Source organism: Mustela nigripes, chromosome 3, assembly GCF_022355385.1.
Source record: "Mustela nigripes isolate SB6536 chromosome 3, MUSNIG.SB6536, whole genome shotgun sequence".
In the NCBI taxonomy this organism is placed as follows: domain Eukaryota; kingdom Metazoa; phylum Chordata; class Mammalia; order Carnivora; family Mustelidae; genus Mustela; species Mustela nigripes.
Window position 1 is genome coordinate 16,730,222 of NC_081559.1, and position 26,867 is coordinate 16,757,088.

General features: G+C 45.2%; 1 protein-coding gene across 3 annotated transcripts in view; it reads left to right on the plus strand.

Annotated features, from left to right (window-relative positions):
• The window catches only part of PARD3B (par-3 family cell polarity regulator beta), a 1,033,909-nt gene extending 1,007,265 nt beyond the window's left edge, over nucleotides 1-26,644 (plus strand). For all 3 annotated transcript variants that reach the window (XM_059393291.1, XM_059393292.1, XM_059393293.1), the window contains one exon: nucleotides 22,938-26,644. In XM_059393291.1, coding sequence (XP_059249274.1) covers nucleotides 22,938-23,295 — 358 coding nt within the window. In that variant the 3' untranslated portion in view covers nucleotides 23,296-26,644. The remainder of the gene's footprint in view (nucleotides 1-22,937) is intronic.
• The last annotated feature ends 223 nt before the right edge of the window (nucleotides 26,645-26,867 follow it).

Sequence of the window (26,867 nt, forward strand, 5' to 3'; positions counted from 1 at the left end):
TTGCATTATCTTCTATTGGGCAGCACTGCTGTAGACCCTAAAACAAAGAAATGCTACGCACAGGGCATGGTGATGGCTTCTGCTGAACCACCCCAGTTGAAGTCCAAAGGGCACACGTTCAACCTGAGCCTTCTTTTTTGGAAAACACTCTTTTCTTCTTTTTTTTTTTCTTTTTCCCCTTAAATCGCGCATAATACCAAGCACACCTGGATTTCTGGATAATTGCACCCACAAGTGGCTACATGCAGACACAATTAGGTGCTTGCAACTTGTTTGAAAGCACAGGTGTCTAATTGCGCCCACAAATGGTCATTTGGCAGGCATCGCTCATTGTGCACACAGCTGATTATAGGCAGAAAATGGCAACCACCAAAAAGGAGGCCTGGATAACGGAGGCATGAAAATAGACCCCGCGTCACCCCACAGCCTTGGTGTGACCACGCCTTGCAGCCTTTTTTGTGCACTGCCTAGGTGATTATGGCGAGGGGCATATTTGGAACACACAAGCCGGGAGACGAAAATGTGTCCGCCCCATCTCACAAAGTAAATGCTGTCTTGAGCTTTTAAGTAAATTGGGGCTAACAAAACCCACATTGTCAACCTGAGTAGCCTTAAAGTGGATTCTGCCCTGCTGGGACCGGCTGTTTATAATGGCTAAAAATGATGGAGTGTGTGAGAAGCCCCAGGGACCCTTTGGTAAATAGTAGTGTTTAAAGGGTTAATCCAACCTAATGAATCACTTAGTGGGGATGAGCAGGCCAGAGTGGTGGCCTCAGGAAGACTCGGGGCAGGCATTTATTGAAATGTGGAGCAGTTAGAGGGACCTGGAGCGGTTGTGCAGGTCAGCGTCTCAGGGCAGGGAGTAATGGATATCCCCAGCTCTGGGAACAGCTGAAACAACAAAGCTGGACATGGAAACGCGTTCACTTACACAGATTTCAATGTCCAGAGGAAACATGGGGAGGCACTTGGGCTCTGCCTCTTGGACTCTAAGGCAAATGCAGGGAGCAAGGAGTCGGCTGTCTTTCTCTGCTTGTATTTCACAAAGGGCTTTGTAGTAGATTGGAGTAGCTTTGTTGTCTCTTGCAGAAAGGCTAGCCTTCTCAGCACTGTTGATCGTCAGGATCACCCTTCAGGCCACAGCAGAGCCAGTGCTCAAGGAAGTCCACACCTGTTCTTCATCAGAGTGGCCTGCGTGTGCCCTAACACGGAGGGACGGCCTCAGTTTCTAGGACGACCAAGGTTCCTTGGACAAGGTTAGGAAATCCAAATTGGGGCAGCTTGACTTAGTTTTTTGGGGGATAGAAGACACGATTTTCCTCTAATGAGTGAGGGCTTTAGTCCTATGTATTTATTTGCAGTATAAGTAAGTTTGGGATTTTTCCACCTTGACAAATTCTCTGTCTTGGATCTTCACATCCCTGTGTGTCTGCGCTTTATTTATGATGATGGCTGCCTATTCTTGAATGGCAATGCTATTGTAATAAATCTCCATAAAAAGCCAATGCTCAGTTCAAGTTACTGCAGGCTGAATAGGAGGAAGACAGTATCAAAACACACATTAGTTGTCGTCTTTCGGAACCACTGTGACAGTCTTGGCTCCGAACTTCTTCCCTTTTGATTGGATGGCAGCTCAACCTAATGTCAACTTACCATAATTCTTTTATGTAGAAGACTATTATTCTATTATAGTATCCAAGGAGGGTTGGTGAGAGATGACTGAAGAATTTTCTTCATTTCAGACACTTCATCCCATATGATTTGTCTTTCTTTCTTTGGTTAAAGGCACAATGGAAATAAATGTTCTCCTTCCTATCATTAACACTCCTTCTATGTAGACTTGCGATTTACACGAAAATATATCATTTCTTTAGGAGTTTTCTGTAAGGATAAAAATGGTTTCAATTTCACCATTTTGTTTAAGTCAAAATTTTCCTCTACTTAACTCTTTCCTCCTTATTTGCTGCCTAGTTATTGGAGACAACGTAGCACTGGCATGGGAGGATAACTTGCTGTTGTGCAAAAGGATTTGCAAGTTTCTAGTCAAATATCTCTATACTTTCTTATTTTAAAAAGGAGGGGGAGAGGGACAGAAGGAGGAGGGGCAGGGAGAGAAGAGTCAGAAGAGGAGGAAAAGGAACAAGAAGTTTTCACAAGTTGCAAACTTTGATACCAAATACAAGGGGGAGACTTCTAGTTTCTGGTTCTGCCTGTAAAGAGCTTGGAAGTCATAACTTCATCTTAACAAGTAAAAAGCTAAAAAGACTAAAAAATCGACAGTTCTGGGTCGCTTGGGTGGCTCAGTGGGTTAAAACATCTGCCTTTGGCTCGGGTCATGATCTCAGGGTCCTGGGATTGAGCCCTGAATCGGGCTCTCTGCTCAGCGAGGAGCCTGCTTCCCCCTCTCTCTCTGTCTGCCTCTCGGCCTGCTTGTGATCTCTGTCTGTCAAATAAATAAATAAAAATCTTTTTTAAAAAATCAACAGTTCTTTTTGGATCTGCAAGAGAGGTGAGGACACAGGGCAAACCACTGCCCCAAAGATTGAAGAGACAGACAGGCAAATACAAAAAGTCTTGGCTTATAGGAACACAGACTCAAGAGAAACCACTGCAAGGCCCCGTGCTGGGGTAGGAAAAACCTGACCTGTAATTAATGAATTGCTGGAGACTCAGTGGGGACAACTCGGAGAGTGATATACTCCAGGTGGACCCACTCATAGGAAGGCCCACAGCATTGTGAGATTTGCGTCCAGGAGCTCAACAAAATCCCCATAGCATATAAGGAAGGGGGATGGCCTTGTGTCTCCAGCAGTGAGAGAAGGAAAGGGCCCATCTTGAAATGTACCAGAGTATTCTGTTCTTGTGAACAAACCATACCCTCAGAGGAAACTAGTTAACAAAGCCTACCCTGTTAAGGGTATTGTCAGAGCCTAACTAACCTGAGGAAAGGGAAATGGTCAATTCCAAACAGGTTCTAGCTTTCCATACTGGAGAAGGGAAATACTCAGCTTCAGGCCAGTCTGGTCCTGTTTCACCTAAGTAGGGGGAAACGAACTGAGAAACACTTGGGAAGTTAGTTCACAAGCCAGCAGCATAGGCTCGCTAAAAAACTGAGACCTTATCACAGGACGATAGAATGCTCCCTCCCCCACACCTCACCACCACGTTCCTTGTACTCCGGATATCATGTCTAGTTAGCAAGAAGAAACTACAAGGCATACTAAAAGGCAAAAACCAGAAAACAAAACAAAACAGAAATCATAATTTGGAGAGAGAGAACAAACAGAACCAGACCAGGCATGGATGTCAGAATTTTCCGACTGGGAATTTAAAACAATTATGATTTATATGCTAAGGGCTCTAGTGAACAAAGAAGATAGCATAGAAGAACGGATGGGAAATATAAAAGCAGAGAGAGGGAAATCCTAAGAACCAAATATATACTCACAGTTATAAGGATGTACCCTTCATCTATTTTAATTTCTGGTAACAGCCTGTTTTATAAAGTTCTTGAACCTTTCTTCCATGAAGCCAACAGAAGTGAGCTTCCACATCAGCACACCCACTTTCATCCTTCGGTCTCAAGAAGAAAATCTCACATTGGTGTCTCAGGAGTCACTTTTTTTTTTTTTTTTTTTAAGATTTTATTTATTTATTTGACAGAGATCACAAGGAGGCAGAGACGCAGGCAGACAGGGAGAGAGAGAGGAGGAAGCAGGCTCCCTGCTAAGCAGAGCTCGATCCCAGGACTCTGGGATTATGACCTGAGCCTAAGGCAGAGGCTTTAACCCACTGAGCCACCCAGCTGCCCCAGGAGCCACATTCTTTACTGCAGTTAACCAGAAGACCTACATGACTATCAGGTGCCCTGTGGAGTCCAGCCTAAAATGCTAATAGAGAAATCATGGGTCTCAAAGAGCCAGTGGTGATATCTAAATGAGTCCTTTCATCTTGGAAAATCACAGATGTCACTGGTCAAGAAATAAATGTCTATTCTTACTAATTAATTTCTTTATAAACCATAATTATATTTGTGGTACAGATTTGGGTTTATGTCTTAGTGCTTTCATTAAGAAGCTACAAAAAGAAAAGGATTCAATCAGCACAAGAATATAACCAGATTTAGATTTGGTGGCTGACTGTCTTGCTATATATACTGAATAAACCACTGCTCCAGTGTTCTGAATAATAGTACCACAGCCATCAGAAACAGTGTATTTTCTTCTCCAAATTTCTGACATGTAAGAAAGGCAGCAATCATTGGAAGCTTCTGGTACCTCATTGTATTGGCATTGACTTTAACTGCTCTCTGTGGCTTTCTCTTTTCCTAACATAGGTAGAGCTGCTGAGAGAGAGAGCTCTGTGTTTAAGGCAAAAGTTCAGGTACTGGGTTATCCTTGGGGTTTTTGCCTTTTGTTGACTTGGGTTTTTAGAATCTATTTGTGCTATGACCCCTAGTCATGACAAATGGTGGGAAAATAAATGAGGGAATGGTGGGCAAAAGAAATAGAATTCTTAGTCTTCATCACATGAAAAATAGTTAAGACACTTCTTTTCTTTTCCTTTTCTCTGCTCTTCTCTCTTTTCCCAGTTTCCCATTTCTAGCCATGCTTGGCAAAGAGCAACAGACCCCCCAAGAAGTGAGATGAAAATGGGAGTGGATTTAAGATACAGAAGCAAAGGCCACAAGCTCCTTACGGGCAGGGTCCTGCCTTGGTACCACTATCATCAACCCTGTATAGTACCTGGCACATAGTCATTCGACTAAATTTAAAGGTGGAGCGGGGAGGCAAAACATAAGAAAGAATTTACAACTTAGAGGGGGAAATTCCAGACATTTCACTGTGAAGATGTCAGAAAGGACAGTTCTCCTTTGTCAACCATACTGAATTTAAGTGGAAATTTTATTAAATTATTAAATAAGTGTATTAAGTTTTGTAGGTTTTCTAATTGAGGCATGAGAATTCTTTCATTAAAAGCAAATTCGTTTCCAGTAATTTGTACTTTGGTCATTAAGAGGAAGTTTTCTACAAACAGGGGTACATAAAGCCATAGAGTAATTGCGATTGAGACGCCATGGCCAGTTTTTCCATGTTTCAGGTCTGAATGGTTTATTTATCCCAGAGAATTCTTTTCAAAACTCAAATTTCTCGTTTTCATTACCTGCCTGGACCTTGACTTTATTTGAATACATTCAGCAATTTTTATCAGACATGAGTTATTGGAGTTTTTCCAGACAAGCCATGAATTTTTCAAGTGTGGGGTTTTCTTTTTGTCTTCTGTGGAGTAGAATGTTTGGTTTAAGAGTTGGTAAGGAAAAAGGAGCAGTTGAACAAAACAAAAGAACCACCCGTATCCTTGATTCTGAGGGTGGTTCATTGTGTCCATTTATAAAGCCTCATGGAACTGAACACTTGAAATGGTCACATTTCTTGTATGTAAATTATATCTCAGTAAATTTGAGGGGGAAAAGAAGTGAAAAGAGAGGCCCATTTTTTCCTGGGCTTTACTCCCAGGTCATGGCAGAGCTCAGGCTCTGGGGATATCCTCCACGGCCATGGCCCTTGCTGGTCCCTGGCAAACTCCCACCTCTCAGAGACACCTGGCAGGCTTGACTTCACCATACTTTCTAAGGCCCAGGAGAAGACTCAAGCGAGTCTGGCTTGAGTTTCCACATTCCCAGGCAATGCAATAGTCTGTTTGCCACTTAAATGAACGCTGTGAACCTTATTACCCTATTCATAAAATCAGTATGACATAGGATGAGATGAAAATCTCACGGGGCTCTCCATACCTCCTTTCCCAAAGCAACTGAAGACCCAGCCCTCTCTCCCATGGTGTATGTGAGCAGAGAACATGGACAGAGATGAGCAACTAACAGAGGCTGCGTATTTCTTTGGCTGGAAGGAAGGAGAGAAGCAGGGAGAAAGGGATGGAGACAATGGGGAAGGGGAAGTCATTTTGGTCTCTCCCTTTTTATTTACCCTGTGGGTCTGAGCAGGCAGGAACTTTCCTGGCATGTGTTAGATTTATACAACTAATTGCTAATTATTTGCACACTCATTGTTGTCGCCTACTGGATAATTGGTAGAGGACGAGAGTTTGGGATTATTCACTTTCTCAGAAATAGACTAACTTAATTGCACATGGAGTTATGACCGTTTATCATAGACACAGGCATCAAAGTCTACAAGAAGTTTGCCCAGGACCAAAAACCCATCAGCCAACCTCCCATACTGCGTGGTTCTTCTCTTTCCCCACCTAACACCTTCTTTATTGGAGTTTAAAGAGGGAATTACTCTAGACCTTTTGCTTTTCACCTTCTCCACCCTGGAGATGTTGGGAACTGTGCCAAGCTGAGGCAACATGAGCTACAAGGAAGCTATTCCCTCCCCAGGTGGTTTCTAAAGTGAATGGCCATCTGCCCTTTCAAAGTATGTTATCCTGTAGAACGTGTGTTTATACCATCCGGCACCCTCCTCCACACACAAACAAGAGGTTAAGTATTATTGGCCATTTGTCTCCCTCTAGATTAAATATTCAGATACTCCTCTCTATACAAGATGCGGAAAAAAATCTACTAGCAAATATAACCAAAAAGTCCAAGAGTAGACTTATCTTCAGCTACAGCTACCTGGAAACTCAGACTGCTATCAGGAGCTGTAATCCTTCTCCCCATCTCTTGACTCTGCTTTCTTCTGCATTAGCTCCATTGCCAGGCAAACTCACCCGCCGTAGGGTCCAGACAGCTGCGCAAAGCACCAAGCTTATCTTCCTGTCTTCTCAGCCACTCCCTTAAGAAAGGGAATCTCATATTTCAACATATCCAAAGGAAGTCCTAGAATTGCCCCAGGTGGCTGAGATCAGATATGTACTTAATGATAGGTGATCACTGTAGCCAGAGGGTGGAATGTTCTACTGGCCAGGCCTCAGTTACATTGGGAGTCAGTCCACCTGAACCACATGCACTGGGAGCAGGCATGGAACGATTCCCAAAAGAAGAGATTACTATCACCCAGATAAGATGGAATGGATTCAATGTAGGAAAAACCAGCAACTTCCTTCTGTCCCAGCTGTGATGACAAAGGAAGAAGGAAGGGTAGCATCAAGGATGAAAGAGAAAAGTAGAAGCTCTTGTTACAGACTCATAAAAGGAAGAATGAGTGCTAAACTCCTAAAAAATTATCCATCAGATCAATGCACCAAACCATTTTCTACTTCTGGATCTGCTTGTCCTCTAACCCACAGGCTTCCGGAATGCTTCCTCAAGTAAATACCATCCAGTATTTCATCCATCTAAATAATCTGATATTAAAGAAAAGGACAGGAGAGATGGAGGATATTATGTCTCTTTCAAGACCATGCTTGATGGTCTTTTGGCTGCTGCCCAACTTCCTTTGGCTTTGGGTGCATGTGTCTATAATTCACTTTGTGGCTTGCCCGTGTGCTTATGCTGATCCTTCTCAAAGACGTGAACAGCCCCCAATCCAAGTCCTCCAGCGACTTTCCAAAGGTGGCATCAATGTGGACACACTAATAAGTAATGATTCGACATAGGGGTAAAACCTAGACTACGCAGAAAAGAGCAACTGTTTAGAGAGTATATGTTTCCGTGTATTTTGTATCTTCTTTTAATGAACATAGTCCATAAGTTTGGGGAAAGTGGTGATAACTTGCCTCATTTCCATCTGGAGAAAGCAGATTTTTAGAGAGAAAAGGACCTCTAGACATATTTGAGTATTTGGAAGACTGAGAAAAGCATGTAAGACATGGCATCAGGAACAGGCAATAGAAACTTGGAGAAGAGAGAAGAATAACAATGATAATAATAGCCAACATTTACCAATCGCTTACCACACCCAGGTATAGTGCCAAGTGTTTTCCAGTGCATTTTCTAACTTAGCTCCCCTGACTAGCCAGCGAGGCAGGTCACCCTTACTATTCCAACTTCACACATGGAGAGACTGGGACTATATTACAGAGGATAAACAACCGTCCTAACATCGCATGTCCTCTAAGGGAAAGGCCAGAGCTATGAGCAAGCAAGTGTCCTGCTGTTGCATCTCTGGATGCCCATAGCAGGATCTGTGCCGATGGTCAGGGCTCCACAGCTCAGAGTTAGCTGAGACCTGAACACAGACATCTCTGGAGATAGAGAAGATCAGGAGAGACCCCAGCAGAAGAAGATAAAGCAGGAGGGCTGCTGATGGCAGCCAGAAGACACCTAGAAGTCTATCCAGTTTGGACAAAAATTCAAGATCCCAACAATCAAAAAGGAGCACACCTGAAAGATGGTAAAAGACCGAAGACAAAGGCTCTACTGGCATTAGGAAGACGGCAGCAAATGAAGACACCCAGCCTGGACATTAAGATTCAGGGCTAGGATCTCATTCCCTGAAGGATGGGAATGGGCAGGGCACAACCTCAGGCCTGGAGAAGGTGAAGGGGGTAATACTAATCCTTACAATCTCTCACAACTGAACAGGGCTTTTGTCAGTCACACCATGCTTTCCACATGCCTCTAATGATTGATCTTCCCCCAACCACCCTGAGGGCTTGGCATTATAATCCCCACTTTTGAGCGAAGAAAATAAATGTTGACATTTCCCACTCAAAGCCAGTGGCGGAGCCAGAACACGAACCCAGGAGTTTTGACTCCAAGAGCAGTGCTCTTGTTGACCACAGAGAGGCTGAGCCCACCAGCACAACGGAAACCCATTCACGGAAGCTGGTGTCCAGACGAGTGTTTGGCAACAAGCAAGATGCCAGCTGCAGGGGAAGGTACAAGGCTGAAATTCAAAGGGGCATGATTTTTTTTTTCTCTCAGTTTAAAGAAAAGAGGACCCTTTTTCCACCCCAGGAATCATCAGAGAATCTCGTGTACTATATCACAGTGAGGGCTTATCACGTGCCAGGCACTGGGAAGTCAACAATGAACCCAATAATAGTACTTACCATCACGAAGCTCACGTTCTACTGGGGGACAAGTAAGAAAACAGGTCATCCGTTATAGTGGCTAGCAGTTCATAGAGGCAGAACTTTCCCTAAGCAAGCATCAAGTCTGCACTATATTCAAGATTTTCCGTGACCTTATGTAATCTTACCATATACATTTAAATCAACCATGACTTAATTTTCTAGCATTACTGATGCTGCTCAAGAAGTTTACAAGGGGGACATCTGATTCAGACATACGGGCTCAGGAAGAAATGATGCTGGAACAGGTCAGCTTGGACTCTTAAAAACAAGAGCACTTTCTTGGCCTCTGAGTGTTTCCTGCCCCGCACCTGCAGTTTTCCAGCTACCTCCGGTCATCATAGAGGATCATCTTCTCTCCCCGTCCCCATCTCTCTGCCGCTTATGCCCAGCTCTTCTTCCAGACTCCTCTAATGCCACGGCTCAGGCTCATCAGAAGCCTGTGCTACAGCTGGCGTCCCAAGGCACTCCCTCGGCATGCAGCAGATGTGCCCTGAGCTGTCTTTCATTTGTTTTTTTGTCCCCTCAGCTGGTTGGTAAGATCCCAGACAAGGGACTGGGGCTCAGACCTTTCTGTAGGTGCTGGATGTTTGGGGGGTTCGAACACAGAGCACGGTCACCAATGAGCTTGGAAGACGGCCCTCTGGGCTAGGTTAACCTTGCGAGTTTTGTCTGTCCAGATTTAGAATGACAGAGGAACGATAAGAGGATTATTTTTTAAGTAAGCATTTGGCTTCTCAAAGCAATTCTGAGTGCCTATCCCTGACAAATGAAATTTTCCCCTGAAGCTATTTCTTCCTATGAGAAATACTACCCGGAGAGGAACAAATGGATTTAAATTTAGTTATTTTCCACCATCTTGATTTTCCAGGGATTTACTTTTTTAATGATGGTGATGAAGGTAATTAACAATTCACTCCATTTGTTGTTGTCGTGATGATGATACTTTACTTTAAACATCTACTGAATGTGCTGTACACTTACTTACAAGTGACTGTAAAATTGCTAAAATCCAGCAGGTATTTTTCTGTTCCTGGTTTTACCAAATTGTAGTTCACGAAACCTCACTTAACTGAATCAACTAAGTAGCGAGTCCCCCGGTGAGATGTTAGAGCGGGCTAAGTAGGTTGTAAATAAAACAATTAAAGGGCTAGTTTACACCTCATCAAGTCGCTTAACCACCTGATAACAGTTAACTACAGACTTTCCTCATAAAATGCACAGAGCAAGGAAGTAAGTTAGAGTCCAGGTTTTTTCAGGAGGGGGACACACCTCCCCTTCCTTTACCTGAGGTCTGGTATTCCTCTGCCAGGGGGTTGCCCAGTCTGACCTTGAGGGCCAACACGATATCTGCATAATGCCTCCTGGGGAGTGCAAATTCTGATCCAGAAATCCCATTAAAAGCAAGCTTCCCTTCATACCCATAACCTTTGAGACACCAGCGTCACCTAAGATCTTAGATTCTTTTCAGCCCAACTTTCGTCCAGTTTGCTTTCACTCGTATCATTGCACTCTCTCCTCTGAGAAGAAAAGCACATATTGCTTTACAGATGGAGAAACCAAGGCACAGATAAGTGAAGAGGTCCAGCCAGGGTCACAAGCAGAGGTCAGGCTGAAATGCAGCGCTGTGACCTCAGGTCCGTTTGGACTGGAGCCTGTGTGGTTTCCTGGAAGGGTCCTGAAATTGTAACCCCGGGTGCGTCACCGGGAGGGCACCTATCCGTTTTACAGAGTTGAAGATAAGGTCTAGGAAAGTAAAATGACTTGTCTGAAGCCCCCTGGGATCTGACCCAGTCTTTGCAGTTCCGACCCCAGGCGGGTTTTCCACGCTGCAGCTCTCCCTTGCACAGAGCTCTTGATGGAGAACTTCCTGTTCATGACTTGCAGGTGGACCACGTGTGGTAATAGACACGTCCGAGTACTTCCCACGACAGTTGGGTTCTTTACAGTGAGGAATGTGGATGACATACACCTGTCCGGTGGAGGCTGTGACCCGGATGGGTGATGCAGAAAGGGGGCGGGGCTGCATCAGGAACAGCTGGCGGGGCAGGTGGGAGCCTTTAAGGAGAAAAAAAGGCTGCAGGAGGAGAGCCTGAGGGGGCTAAGCCCGACCTCCAGGGCTGGCTCCAGCTGAGTATCGTCTTAAAGGAAGGGAAGGCCTAAGGTTAAAGAAAAACAGGGAAGCTGAATTTTTATGTGAAAGCCCTCAATGTTCCAATGTCAGCAACTAGCTGAATTTTTTAAAAAATGTGAGCCCCCCCTCCATATATATGTATATATACATATATATGCTGTATAAGAACATTGAACATACATAATGTATGAATATATGTGGTGTGTGTATATATATTATTATTTATATGTTCCTATATAGATTCGTTGTAATGACTTATAATTCGCAATGTCTGTTGGAGCGTTTCCTACACCGATGCATATTAATGTGGAGTGGGACACAGAGGGTCCGTTCGCACCCCGTCATAAATTTTAGATTTGCTTACGAATTTATTTACTTGCTCATTGTAGGTCTTTGGACATATACCTTAAGCTCCCTATAGAAGATGTAGTTTTCTTTCTTGTAAAAATGACTGAGTGTGACTGCAAGCTAACAAGTGTTGAGGATCTCAGTGTAATTGGTCTGTTTGTTCTTACTCAGTTTCTGCAAGGGGAGGAAAGGCGGCCCTGCACTCCCCATTTTATGTCCGAGGTCACTGGGGTTCAGGAGACGTCCAGGCACCTGAATTGTATTTCTGTGAGGGGCATTTCCCAGTCCAAGCCCAATCTCTGTCTCGGAGTCCTCCGCTCTCCCCACCACCCTGAGGTGCATCCTGAGAGCACCTCCCACCCCCACAGCAAAAGAGATCTAGTTCGTGGATCTCAAGCCTGAAGGCTTGAGGTCCACGACAGCAAAGGTAAAACCTGGAATCCCGTCTTTCCCAAAGCTTGGAAACAAGCTGGCGCGGGGCAAATGGTAAATAACATTTTATTTGGGAATGGCTCTTTAGTCTTAAATCACTTCGGCATTTACTTTTAATTAATTTCTTTAAATTAGACGACTCAAACATGTAAATATTTGCTTTTCTATGATAAGCTTTTATTTAAATTATTAAAGCTTCAGCTTCGTGACCGATTTTAAGCAACGAGTTTGCCGCCTCGCTGATCATAGGAGGCGTGTGCCCAAACAGGGGGGAGTGACTTCATCTGGCATGTGCCCCGGCACCGAATACAGCCGAGATTGAGGCAGCGCTCAGAGAAATGGAAGCTGGGGTGAATTTACGGTTTTCTTCGGATTGCTCAAGGACTAAATCAATAAATCAGGGAGTTAGAGAACAAATGTAGGTTGAAATAACATCTGAAGGAGCTCACTCACAATAAAAGCTTGTCTTGCTCTGTCTTTTTTAAAAGCACTCATCAGTGGCTCTGGACCCACATATTAGTTCGCTAAAAGGAGTGGAGGCGGGGGCGTGGGGGCGCTTGTAGAAGGGCTGAGGACAGTCACTGTACAAGAACACTGGAGACACAAAAAGAAGACAAAGAAGAGGAGGAGGAGGATGAAGACAGAGTCATGATGAGAGCCGAGTAATTTCATAGCCCCAATCAGTGTGAGCTGTGATGAGCCTGGATTTGCTAGCTGCCCAATTTTACCAGCATCAAAGGCGAGCGCGGAACTCGCCGAAGCTGGGCTGACAGTTGGGCTCCAGGACTGCAGAAAGAGAAATGACAAAGAATGCTCGGATTTCAATAAAAGGAGATTTGAAAGGAAAAGGCTTGTAATGACGTTAATAACCAGTCTTTCCCAGCCGTGTAATGATCAGCCCGAGGATGGAGAGACCAAGGCCAGCCGGGCGAGCTCAGCGCTAGCCATCGACACCTGAGTCTCTTAATAACTTTCATTATTTGTTGAAAATCATTTTGACAATACAGTTCAGCAACCTTTGTGCTGTAAATCCATTTCATCTGCAAAAATGAAAGCTGAATAGAAGGTGATATTCTAGAAAACCTGTCATGCTGGTGTCATCTCCAAAGCTCTTGGCCACATAATGAGCTGGGCTCCAGACCGGTTGAATGAATGGGGGCCCAGGGCCGAGCCGCCTGCGTGCCCACCAGGCCCAGCCTCGGGCCCTGGCACCTGCTTAGCACAGAGCAGGAGAGGGGGGCCCAGAATTACCCTCTGCAGTTTGGTGAAAATTGTCGTGAGGCTCTTCAGTACCCACCTCAGAACTGCTACCGAGAGGCCAAAAGCGCTTCCATTTACCAACCGGTGGAAACTGGAGAATGGGCCCATAGCCTTGGTGCTGGGCGTCAGGGAAATGGTGAGGCTATGAATTTCCAAAATGTACCCAAGTATGATTGTGGCTGAATCCATCACCAAAATCCAGACTCCGCCGAGTGGAGCTCTGGGTCCAGGCTATACCTGCTTCGGTGCGCCCTCTCCCATGGAGGGTGGGACCGAGAAGCTCGGGTCGCTGTTGAGAGCAGGATGGGGAAAGCCCTGTTCACAGGAAGCCTGTACGGAGAGGGCATCAAGGCAGGGTGTAGAGGGCCTGAGCTCCTGCCCTTCCTGCCTAAAAGCAAACCCGGCTCTCCTCATCTTTATATTGGTGCCTGGTCCATCCATAAGGACAAACCCTAACATGCTCATTTCTTAGGGCAGAAAGTGAACCCAGAGTTCTACGAAATATGTTATATAAACCTCACTTAGTCTTATAAATCTGGGAGAAAAGGTGACTTGATATTAAAGGGGCGGGGAGCTTACAGCAGAACTTGTATTCAGGTATAAGCAAAAAAATTCTTCCCCACTGTCGGAATTCAAATCTGAGAGTGTCGCATCCAAAAAATGTAAACAATCCCACAGTTCCCGAAACAAAACTGATCTCGCCTGTCTTTGCAAGCTGTGCCGTGTTTTGCCAATGTGCTCAAAATCGCTTCAAAGTTGGTGGCAACTGGTTTGATGGTCACAAAATCCTACTGCCCGTTGGACTCACGTGCACCTGGCTCGACGGAGGGGACCCGCTCTCTGGCGAAGCTGGCCCACGTCTCCGCCTGCCTGTCTGCTCGTCCTAACGTACTATTGCTCGTCCACCTGAGAGGGGATCGGAGCTTAGAGTAAGGCTGAACAGTGACAATGGACAGCCAAGAATACTTAAGAGAGCATTCTCCAGAACCCAGTGTCTGGCTGGAGAGGGCAGGGCAAGGAGGAGCCTCCATTTCTGGCATAGTTGACTGTGTAGGTTGTTATTCTCCGAAGGGACCACTGGAAGGGCAGCAGATGTGGGGGGAGGCCATTCTTTACTTTTGTACCTGTAAGGTTTGAGGTGTCTAGGGAGCCTCCAAGGGGAGTCATGCCACCCATCCCACGGGTAATTCACACCACTCCCCTGTTCCAAACCTATTGAATGCAAATCACACTCCTCATCCCCCCCAACTCTACCTCTGGCATTATGGTCCTCCATGACCAGGCTCCAGACTCCTCTCCATGCTCAACCACTTCTTACTCACCCACTGTTCCCCAGCCAGTGTCAGCAGAAGGTCTGTGATTACTCTCACCCCTCTCCCCTGGGCACATTGTGGACAGCAAGATGCAAGAGAGGTTAGAGGCTGCACAGACTAGCTTAGTGGTTAAGCATGCAGCCTCTGGACCAGTCTGCCTGGTGTTGAATCTGGGCCCTGCTACTTCCTGTGTGACCCTGGTCAGGTTGCTTCACCTCTCTGTTCTTTAGCTGCCTCATCTGCACGCCAGGGATAATAATAGTACGTACCTTGTAGAGCTGTTGAAAGGAACAAACACAGCGAAAATGCTTGGGATGGAACCGGACCTGCTGGAGGCCGTCAGGAAAGGGCTCCAGTGGCTTCAGCTCTCTCTGATTCTAAACCAAGCTTCGGAAACTTATTCCTGAGCTCATCAAGGATGGTAGGAGCACTGTCCTCAGCACTTCTGTGTCCGCTTCTGAATTGCAGGGAAAGAGAATCGCGGTGGCAGGGTTCTCTGGGGTCTCAACGAAATGATACAGAAAGAAGCTCTTACACACACATGCGCGCGCACAAACACACACACCGAGAACATGGACTCTTCACTGTGGTCCTTGCCCTTAGTGAAGAGGGATTCTGATGATCTAAGACTGCTGGAGGTTTATACCCCAAATCTCCCTCCTGCCCAGGCTTTAGAAGTCAATGGCAGAGGAACAGGGGGAGGTGAAGGTGTGGCAGTGATACGAATATCTGATCAGCTGCAGATAAGATACATGAATATCTTATCCAAAAATCACATGTATGACTCTGAAAATAGATACAATCTAAATTGATCAAGAAAAAGCCACCCTCTTGAACAGTGTGTTTTTTTCCACCCGAATGTCCTTTCTCCAGGCAGTGACTGCGGACAGGAAACTGGATATTGCTTCTCCTAAAGGGCAGGCGAAACTATCTTTAGAATTCCAGACCCTACACTCTTGAACCTGTTGGCCCTCCAAGTCTGACCTTGAAATCGCATCGTTGTCTCTTGCATGACAATCGGATGAAATCCTCAGTGTTCAGATAATGAAATTCGGAGCCTACTGTTACAATAGAAAGAGAGAGATTATTTGAGTGGCCTAACAAGTTAGAACAGTCTGTTCCTTTGGTTACCATTCTCTTTGGATAAAACCTCTCCTGTGGTTAAAAAGACCATGGGGTAATTACATGCAGCCGTTGCTCAGATGGATTTCATGACTTCTCTGTGGCCACTCACAACAGTCTGGCTTGCCACGGGCTTCCTTCTCCACCTCTGCTTTTGTGCAGCCCTTTCTGATGGTCCTAGGCACCCACCAGCAAGTCACACCCCCTCATAAAGGAAATTATTTGGGCAGGGCCGTTTTTAGGGAATACCTCCCGCCATCTGATGGGGTCGGATGAAACATTCTTAGGGACCCTTTTCCAGATAACATCTGCCACAGGGTTGCATCAGATCCCACCTTCATGGGATAGGATGGCACAAAGAGTTGGGATATAACTACACTCTTGTGTTTATAGTCACTGTTGAAAAAGACACAAAAAAGGCATTAAATGTGGGCGATCGACGTTACTGTCTTAAGCCATTTTAGACACGTCTTCTGAGCCCTGAGTCATTATCGTTCCACCTTCATTTTCTTTGCAAACATTTCCTTGGTGTTAACCACGGCCAAAAGCCTCTCCCGAGCCTTCTCTTCCCACTCCGGTTCTCAGCAAAGAGTAAGAGCCCGCTCCTCATAATGGAATGGGAAACGTGAGTGATGAAAAGGAGATTTTTTTTTTCTCCTTTCCAAAATCCTTTCTATAACGCCGGCCATCAAATGATCGTTATATTTTATATTTTATGATTCTGTGAAATGTGCCGAAATCAGAGCTACGTAATACACATGGCAGAGGGCTCTGCTAATCCTGGGCGACCGCCTTCATGCCGGAATGAAGGGTGAAGGGCCGATAAGTAGAAACCCGACACGGAAGGAATTCCAAACACAGACTAAAAGCTTCTCTGGCTACATCACACAGGCAACTCCAGCGCCCACAACACTGTGTCTTTGTGCTGATCTCCTTTTAGCTTTGCCATATTTGCAGAACTGTAGCGCAAAGCGTCAGCATCGGCTCAGCTGCTGAGTAATGGCAAGCCTGATAGGAAGATGGCTTCGCCAGGTGTCGACTTTCTGCCAAGGGGTACGAGTCCCTCTCGGAGCGCCCTGAGTTTCCCATCATGTTACTTCCTCCTATCCGAACCCCAGATTTGGGCACCACCGGTTCTTACCAAAAAAGGAAATCCACAAAGGCTCCCTGGGAAAAGTTAAGAAATCGTCTTTGGGCTCGTGGCTAATAGCACGCAGGGTATTTTACAGAAATTCAGGAGAACAAGATTCTGCCTTTCGGAAGCTTCTCCCTGAGCGAGGAATCCCATGCTTGTGCCGAAGGTGGACGTACTCGCCTCTTCTCATAAATTCTTTAGGACTTTCACACGTTTTACTGCGTACCTTATTTTTATGCCTGCTTAATGTATCCCTTTTCAAAGCAGACTCTCTTCTAGTCCCTAAATGTGTCTCAAGCTCAGTTGTTTCTCCGTGTTCTTCTTCAACCTCACCGGCCATGCCTTCCCCTAAAGGGAGCTCATTGGATGAGAGATAGTGATGGTTCTTAAGCTCGGTGTGGAGACACATAGGTGAATTATGATCAGCTCTGTATTGCAAGGATTTGTTACTGATACTTGAACTGAAGGTTGCAAATAATTTATTTTGATAAATTACAACATACTTGAGTTTTCTCCCTCAATAATGTTGCTCCCACTCCCTTGAATCGACTTGTTCTTTCTTGAGTGGGAGGGAAGGGCGTTGCGTTCCCACAGGTGGTAGGAAAGTTTGCATAATCCTAGCTTCTGCCTCTCTGAGGTTCGAGCAGCGTATATGAGAGCCATCCATCATGTGTGTTCCAGTAAAGAAAAAGCTGGGAAGTGCTGTGACAGAAGGGAACTGGACATCACCTCTACCTCTTATTCGTGGTCATCAATCCTCCAGTCCGGGTGCTTGAAACTGTGGTGATTGCCCCTGGCTGTCACCTTTGATATTCTCTCCCTAAGGCCTTCATTTGAGATCCTGGTGAATTGTATTTTTAATTGGATACATTACGGTGTTCCTAGATCATTGTGTTTATGACAGAAACAAAGAAAACTTCTTTGTCAGATGATAATAAACACAGTGCTTAACTGATTCTTGAATGAATACACTTAACCTGTACTACTTAGTCATGTTGACCTCACTGGTAAGTCAAGACAATTAAATGTGAGCCCAAGATTTACTAAGCACATATGGATGTTTCAAGTACTGTAGAAGACAACAGGGGATACTTCTGTTCTGAGAAAACGAGACAAATGCAATGACCTATGCCCTGATAAGGTTTATAGTTGTTCCTTGTTAGACCCAATCCAACCCCCTTGTTCAGCCCACCATCTTGTTTTCCTTCCCCCTTTCCTTCTTTAAAAATTAGAGACTATGTAATATACACGTAATGTAGAACATGATGACTGTAGCTACCACGGCCGTATGATATATAGGAAAGCTGTTAAGAGTGTAAATCTTAAGCGCTCTTACCACAAGGAGAATTTTTTCCCCTTTATTCTTCTTTCTTTTCTTTTCATCATGTCTATATGAGAAGATGGATGTTAGCTAGAACTATTGTAATCATTTCATAATAGCTGTAAAGCAAACCGTCGTGCTGTACAACTTAAACTTATAAAGTGATGTATGTCCATTATTTCTCAATCAAACAGGGAAGAAGAAATAGAGACCAGTCTTACCTCGACCTTTGCCAGTCTCTGGCTCTCAGTGAGAGTCTGCTACCTCCTTTTATTTTTTTATCCACCGACCTATTTCTACCCCTTCCACACTTCTTTTATTGTGCATGTTTATGGGTTTTCTCTTCACTTTAAACCCTCGTTAACAAATTCAACGCACATTTATGGAGCACCTAGGGTATGCAAAGCCATGTGCTGAGCTTTGAGGTCGATCACTGCATATATAAGACTCAGTTCTTTCAAGATGTTTGTGCTCTAGCTAGTACATAACTGGTCTTTCGCCCACATGAAGTGAGAATGACCTACTGGGATGAATGCAGAAAAAACAGCTTTTCTTTGTAATCCAGGAGGGAATGAGGAGAGAGCAGGGGCCAATAGGAGTATTCAGGATTGTTCATGGCCCATCTCCTATTCCAGTAAGTATAACCACCTCATTCCCAGCTAAAAGGTTTTGCCAGTGACTCAGTCTTTCCAACACTAAGCCCTTTCCCCATCCAGGATTGCCTTAGCAAACGTAGGCACTTGCCTTGCATCCTTCCATAGAGTGAAGACTTGGAACCTGGGGGCTGGCTCTCTGACCCGCTTAGCGTCTGGTTTTCAGACCCTTTTTTGTTTAATGAAAACCAGTGACATACTAGGCTGGTAAAAAGAGGATAATCTCATGTAAAGAAAGTGATTGTTACTGTTTCTTCACATATCAACACCATACAGCCTTGTCACGTTTCAGCTTAAAGGTTGACATTCATTTTTGCTGGTGTCCTCATCTATGTGATTGGAAACTGCGTAACTGAGATAGTTCCTATGAGTTCTCCGAGCAAAAGCTGAAGCCTTTGGCCTCCAGAAACAATCCTAATCAAGAATAAAATAGGGGGCGCCTGGGTGGCTCAGTGGGTTAAGCCGCTGCCTTCGGTTCAGGTCATGATCTCAGGGTCCTGGGATCGAGTCCCGCATCGGGCTCTCTGCTCAGCAGGGAGCCTGCTTCCCTCTCTCTCTCTCTCTCTGCCTGCCTCTCCATCTACTTGTGATTTCTCTCTGTCAAATAAATAAATAAATAAATATTAAAAAAAAAAAAAAGAATAAAATAGGAAGGGGCGCCTGGGTGGCTCAGTGGGTTGGGTGGAAATTCTGCCTTCCACTCAGGTCTTGATCCCAGGGTCCTGGGATCGAGTCCCGCATCGGGCTCTCTGCTTTGCGGGGAGCCTGCTTCCCCCTCTCCCTCTGCCTGCCTCTCTGTCTACTTATGATCTCTCTCTCTCTCTCTGTCAAGTAAATAAATAAATAAAATCTTTAAAAAAATAAAATAAAATAGGAAAAAAGTAAACAATGAAAAATGTGGGAAAAAAAACCCAAAATTTTAGAAGTATAGATAGTTTCATGATCACTTCCTCAAAGAGGTATATTATAAAGAAAGCAAAAACAGACTAGTTCCTTCTTCCTTAGGTAAATATGGTTCCTGAGTAACATTTTTCAATGGAAAGGGTTTTTTTTTAAGGAAAATTAGTAACACATTCAAATAAAACTCATGAGGTCCGCTTGACTTATTTCGCTAAGCATGATACGCTCTAGTTCCATATATGTTTATAAAAAATAAAAAATTATTAAAATAAAAATAAATAAAAAAGTGAAAAAAAAAAACTCATGAGGTCACCTGCAGAATGAGTGGTCTGGAAGTACTGATATATTTGCCGTTCAAGTCCTTGTTTTCATCATAGTCTCTGGAGGAAGCTGCCCCGGGATTTCTGAAAGTTGGCCGGTAACCGGAAACGTGCAACATCGGTCACTTCCATAAGCATTTCTTGGGCCCCAGAATGGACTGGTTTTTGTGCTTTTCTACAAACACTAAATCTCACCCAAATATACAAAAGGGAAACTCAAGATCAACAAAGCTAAATTTTCAGCTCCTTATTCTTCTTTCTTTTTCCTATCAAGTTAATGAAAAGGGCTTTTTTTTTTCCTGTTTAAAAATCATTTGTGTGTGTGTGTGTGTGTGCACGCGTGCCAGGGGTCTCTGTGTGTGCACATACATGCACACAATATTCACCTGCCCTTAGAAGTCACTCTGGCAAAAATCTGTAGGAAATGCTGGATTTTGAGGAAAAAGTTATTCTAAACAATAGCAGCGCCCCCCCCCCCATCAAAGAAGGAAAATTCTTCCATCACTCTTTGAACCTTAACAGTGTTTTCATAGGCCAGCTCATTGTTTTTCTTCTCTATGAAAAATTAAAAACAATAACTGTTTTGATGAGTTCTCCGGGAAAAGACAGTTTCCATGATTTCATTTCTTGACAAAGAACAGCTACCTCACTTGGTTTCTGCCACATGTAAGCAAACTCCCAGCTGTAAAACCTCCCATCAGAGGAAAGGATACGGACCCACAAAACCCTCAGAGTTCTTCCAAACCAAACGCCCAGGGGAAGAAGCCCGCCTGTCCCTTGCTGGCAGAGGTGAAGATGTCGGCAGGGGTGAGGTGTGGGAGAAGAGAGAACAACTGGCTGCCCCACCCCACCCCACCCCTGTGTGGTCACAGCGACATTCAGGGTAGATTCTGCCCTGTCACCACTTGGTCTGGGTTGTCTCTTCAAAAAATAAAAAAATAAAAAAATAAAAAAAAAAAACACAAGGTGTGCCTGTCTTTTATAATGTTCTGTTTTAAAGGAGAGAAATCTCCGCGGAGAGCCCAGGACCCTAAAAGTCCAAGGCCTGGAATTCCTCCTTTTTCTCTTTCCATTTTAAACAGGAAACATTCCCGCTAAGAGGGTCCGGAGGGAGCATGGGTTGTATGTTCATTTTAAGGCAGATAATGTTTGTGTGTTGCGAATGTCTGTGATTTATCCCAAGGGCTTAAAATGAGTGCAGAAAAACCACATGTTTCACTTCATGCAGAGAAATAGCTTCAGTGGGTTTCGAGAGAAAGCACAGGTTTAGAATATTTTTTTAAGGGTTTCGGAAATCTCTAACATGAACCGAAAGGAAATCGGCATGGGGGGCGGGAAGGAGAGGAGCTTCAAATATTCTAGGACAAAGGAGATAATGAATGCTGGAAGTTTTCTAAATCAAAATAAAATTCAAAAGGAAAGGGAAGATGTAACCCCGATCCTTTATTTCCCAGGGCCGGAGTGACAGATTTTGCATGTGTGCCCCATTTCTCATGGGCAATTTCAATGAGAGCAAAGCAAACTGCATTGAATAATGGCCGTTGATGTTAGAATAACTTGTACACAAACAATTTAATTTTTTTAATCTGAAAACTCCAGCTAAATTACCCCAAGCTCGAGGATCTTTCATTATTATACATAGACCAATTAAGACATCAAAAAGTAGAAAGAGAGCGTTATCGTTCAGCCTCCTGACCCTGCTCACATGCTACTTTCCACAGGCACCCGAGCTTGGAGCCTGTCAAACCTTCACTGATTTGGGGGAACTTACAGAGCCATTTTAACATCAAACTCTGCAGATTACAGGGTGATTTTGACCCTCATTGACGGTACTTGATTAACCACAGACACTGTATTCTTAGAGGTCTGTCATTGCTTTCAAGTGCTCTCCCAATTTGGATTCTGACATTGAAGAGCTTTTCATTAATTATTATTGTTGCTTTTTTTTTTTTTTCCTTTTAAAAAATTACAGAAGGGAGACTAGTAGAAAGTGGGAAGGATCGGGCGATGATAGCAGCAAATATGAACACAGAAGGTTTATGGGATTTTAAGAGCTGCAAACAGAACTCATCTGTTTAACCCCAGGCTAGACAAGATGCAGTCATCTGTACACAGTTTAGAGACGGACTGCTTCTGTTTCAGCAAATGGGTCAGAGGATGCTTGTTGTCTTCGTAGAGACATCCAGACAGGGTCAGTCGCTTGCTGTGAGCATTTCTTGTGGCCCCAGACCATTCTGTGTGCCTGCTCGTTACCTAGTGCTGGCTCGGCTCTTCCCACTCTGCCCCAGGCCTGCTGGTGCTTCTCGGCTTGATGGTAGAATTGCTTTACCTCGAGGTTCTAGGTGGCTAACTCCCAGCTCTGGGTTAGGACTTTCTCTAGGGACTGTAGAGAGGGGAGGGCACATGGGGAATGGTGAGAGAAGCTAACCAGAGTTAGCCCGAGACCATGGTCCATGTCAACAGCACCCCACAGACCAAGCAGGCGACATTATAAGCCTGAATAACCCGTACACTTCTACCGCCATGTCTGTGACATGGTTCTGTCATGGGAGGAAGCATCAAGGAAGGGGTCAAACCATCCCCGCTTTAGGAGAGCCGAAGTCGGCCTTGTTTATTTAGAAAACCAGTATGGCCACTGCACGGAAGGCCGACACATGGTGCTCTAAGCCAGGTAGATGTAGATTTCTCTCTTGGGCACCAATCTGAGTGTCAGTCATCCTGGCTGACATGGGGTTCCATGGTGTCAAGGACGTGGGCCCTTGTCCTCTTGTCGTTGGACCTTCCTCAGCACATGGCTTCCTCCGTATAGTTTAAGATGGCAGCTCCCATGGCCAAAAGAAAGGAGACGGCGGAGGAAGACAATTCCACCTCTTCTTTTTAAGGGCGGAACTCACTTGGGTTCACACCCCATGGGCCAGGCCTAGTCTGTGACCACACCAAACTACACGGGAGGCTGAGGAATGGGCCCTTCAGCTGGGACTGGCTTAGTAGCTGCTGACGTGTGTCTGTTCTTCTCTTTCCAGGGGAGGACCAGCCGATCCCGTAGACTATCTGACGGCCACACCTCGAGCGCTCTACCAGGAAAGGGAGCTTCCATACTACCCGGGGGTTCATCCTGTGCGTCCTCCCAAAGGGAGCTACCCCCGCCCCCCAGATCTGAGGGTCGCAGACCTCCGGTATCCTCAGTATTACCCTCCTCCGCCAGCCCCCCAGCATAAAGGACCCTTCCGACAAGATGTTCCACCTTCCCCCCCTCAGCAGCACAGAGTGCCAGCCAATCCAGAAATGGGTAGACCAGGCCCCCGAGGGGGCAGCCCAGACCAGTATCCCTACCGAGCCCAGGATCCCAGGCAGAAGAGCCCCATGACTGCAGCCGTGTAGCTGAACGCCGCCAACCTCAGCCCGGCCCAGAGAGGGACACGTGTGACATCACCTTTGCCCTTCCTAGACTTTCAGGACTTCCTCCTGTTCAGACTTCTCCATGGGATGGATGGGTTTTTCTCACTGAGGTTGCAACACTTGACTGCTGGCCAGAGGCAAAGCGGGGGGGGACAGGAGGGCGGGGGATCCCGAGGAAGAGGGAGGTCGGGGGTCTTACAGTTACTGCCTGAGAGTCGGAGGACGTTTAGGATCGTTCAGTTCAGTGAGAGCGGCAGTTAAACAGGCAAATAATGGAGACGTTGCACACGGGGCCTCTCTGGTGCACACGAGCCCCATGGAACTGGCCGCGCGGAGGCAGTCTCCGAGGCTCGGGCTCAGCCCCCTTAGGAAAGCTGTTAAGTCTGAAGAGTGGCTGCAAATACGGGCATCTTAAATAAGTAGGTTTGGTTTTTTTTGTTTTGTTTTTTTTTTTTTTCATTGGGAAAACAAAACAACAGCAAACATGACTCGTGGTTTCCTTGAAATGTTTATACCCAGAGGAAGGCTGCATTTCCCTATTTGCAGACTTTATCAGGCTCCCGGTACCACTCATTTGGCAGAATGACTTTATGTTTTCTTACTTTTTATATTAGAAGAAAATAAGATATGAATGCAGGAGTAATGTCCTGGGAGACCGTGCAAAGCCAGTCAGGGCTTCCAGAAGGAATATATTCTGTGGACCAGGTTAAAGAGGGCCCCAAATCCCGTGGTCCTCACCTTCCTTCCCCGCAAGTCCCAGGCAAAACACCCCTGAGAGATCAGGTTTCAGAATCATCCCCAAATCTCCTGCCTCTAATTTTCGTAACCCCGGGCCTCTACTTTCAGGCTCCTACTTGAGGGCTAAAATGTAGTTGGGAAAAGGAGATCCCGCTGGTTGGGTTACACAGGAAGCCATGCTCTGGAGATGCCAATTCATTGCACAATCAGTGTCCAATAGTGCCATCTGCACCGGGGACAGGGAGGGGCTGACTGTGGCCTTTGGGGTTGATAACCAGAAGGTGGAAGGTGGCAGTGACTGACCGTGTGTGTGTGTTTGTGCGTGCACACATGTGTGTGTATGTGTGTGCGTGAAGGCATGTGATTACCGGTATGGAGAACGTACGATAAAAATGCTTTCTGGAAAGTTTGATGGGGAAGGAAATCAAAGGGAAAAAAAAGTCCGAAGGGAAAGGAAAAGAGGCGTGAAACCAGATCATTATTTATCTGCTGTATTTCAGTCACAAACATCAGGGCAACACCAAGACCGGCATCTCCAATTGGAAAGTCTCATGGCTTTGAAAAGCCGGCGCCCCCTCCCTCCAAAACCCATCATGTTTCCTTTGAGCTTTGCAGTGATTTTCTACTTATTCCAGCAGGACTTCTAATACTTCCAACCTGACCCAAATGAGCACACAACAAAAGACTGAGGACCAGCAAAACCGCAAGCTTGAATTGTTCGGTGACGCTTAGACTTTAAGCCTTTGCTGTTCATTCTCCATTCCCTCTGAACAAAACAAAACAAAACAAAAAGTCTTAAGTTCAATGTAGACATATTGTGGCTGAGATTAGAATACTCCTGACTGACAGGGTTTAATAAATTATAGTATTATGGAATATACAGAGTATCCAACCCAGTTTAGTCTTTTTTTTTTTTTTTTTTTTTTTAATTTAAAATAGAGTTGCATTACCAGGAATGAAGCAACCGCTGCTTTTAGACCTAAATGGTTGTTATTTACTGGACTTTAAGAGGTATCATTTTCTAAACTGCAATTTAGTTATGGCCGTCCTAAAAACAGACTGTCAAGCGGGGTTTGGCCATCTGCCGTCTCTTGTAAGCGAGCACCTTATACTGTTTGCAGTTTGCGCAAGGAGACCGAGGGCCTTGTGCCCTGCTCCCCCAGAGGTGGAGTGCAGGGGAGCCATGGGGCTTCTCCACGAGCTAAATGACACTTTCCCCTCAAACTAAATAAACTTTCCAGAAGAAAATGATGAAGTGAGGAAAAGGTAACGTGTTGGGAAGCATTAAAAATCAGCTCTTCGATCTGTTGCATAGTTTAACCAAACTTCTCCAGGCTATTGGATGTAGTCAAGCCAGAGTCTCCTTCTGGATTAAGTCCAAGTCCACACAAGGGGCAGCCAGAGGCAGTGTGAGAAAGGGAGATTTCTGTGCATGTCGGAGCAGGGGCTGTGGTAGGAAGAATGCCCATGTTTTCACCATGTGGCCACCTTGGGAGCACAGTCCCTCCAGCTTCCAGGCTCTGGGCAAGCCACTCGAAGTGTGATTTTGTGTTTATACAAAGTCAATAGAACACTTGTCAATCCTGAGGGTCAACCAGGGATGAGAAGGTACTGTTAAAGGGAATAAAAAGTAGGTTATAACCATCTTCTTTTCTTGCTTGACGTCTATAACGCATGCCCTACTTGACCCTGCCCAAAAGAAGCTACCTTATGTGTGACAGAGGCTGTGTCAGGCCATGCTATAACTGAGAGCAGGTCGCAGGTAAGCTTTTTAAATGCCTGTGTCCCAACCTTCCTCGGTCACCACCCAGAAGTTGCAGAACTCTTGCCCAGTCTCGAGGAGAACAGGTTGTTTAGAATATTTAGAAGACCAGGCTGGAATCAGTAGCAGGAAGTAGTTCTCCGTTAATTTATAGCCTTGGAAAGACTCAACCAGGTGTTTGCTTGTCACTCAGAATATAATAACCCTAGGGAACAGAGTGACACAGTGAGCGGCAAGCCCAACAACACACACCCACTGGCTACTGATCTGACCGCTGGGTCATCGAGGCCTTGAAATGATGTTTTGGACTGGAGTCACTAAATATTTTAAGGAGCTCTGTTTTATACCTTTCTGCAGGAGGAGAGATAGGAAAGGGAGCAGACCATTGAAAACTTTGAGGTGCAGGAGAATTCAGTCCTCTGCCAGGGAGGAAAACTCTGCATCTTGTTAACCCCATGCGCCATTGGACTCTGGCAATATCGCTCTTGGTAGAAAATTGCTTCCCCACGATATTACATCAGTGGATAAAAGCCAATCTCAAAGACAGGTGCATCTTCTTAAGTCATAATTGAGTAACAAACAAAAATTGGAAAATAAAATTACCACGAAGTTCATTATTCTTAGATTTGTATGTCAACGTGCATTGACCCCACAGGACAGCATGGAGCAAAGATCTTATAAGCATGAGGATGGTGAGACCCACAGATCAACTGTCACCCCACAGAGCAAACTGTGCCTGCTGCCCAATAAAGGATGTGTGCAACTTCCTTGTAGCTTTGCTTGTGCCACCAACTAAATAAAATCAAAATGTGGTTCACTATTTCCTTTAAAGACTACTGAACTTGTTGAACTGTCTTCATAAGGAAATGCACCTGATAAGGTGCATAGATTCTATATGCATAAGGACCCAGCCTTTAAAAAGTATTTGTTCCTGTAACCTATAACCCCAGCATTTGCTTTCTTTGGAGAAACATTTCAGCCTTTCAGGGGGATGGAGAGATCTGCAGAGTTTGGATAAGAATGTGTGTCTATAAAATTCCCATAGGCATGAAAC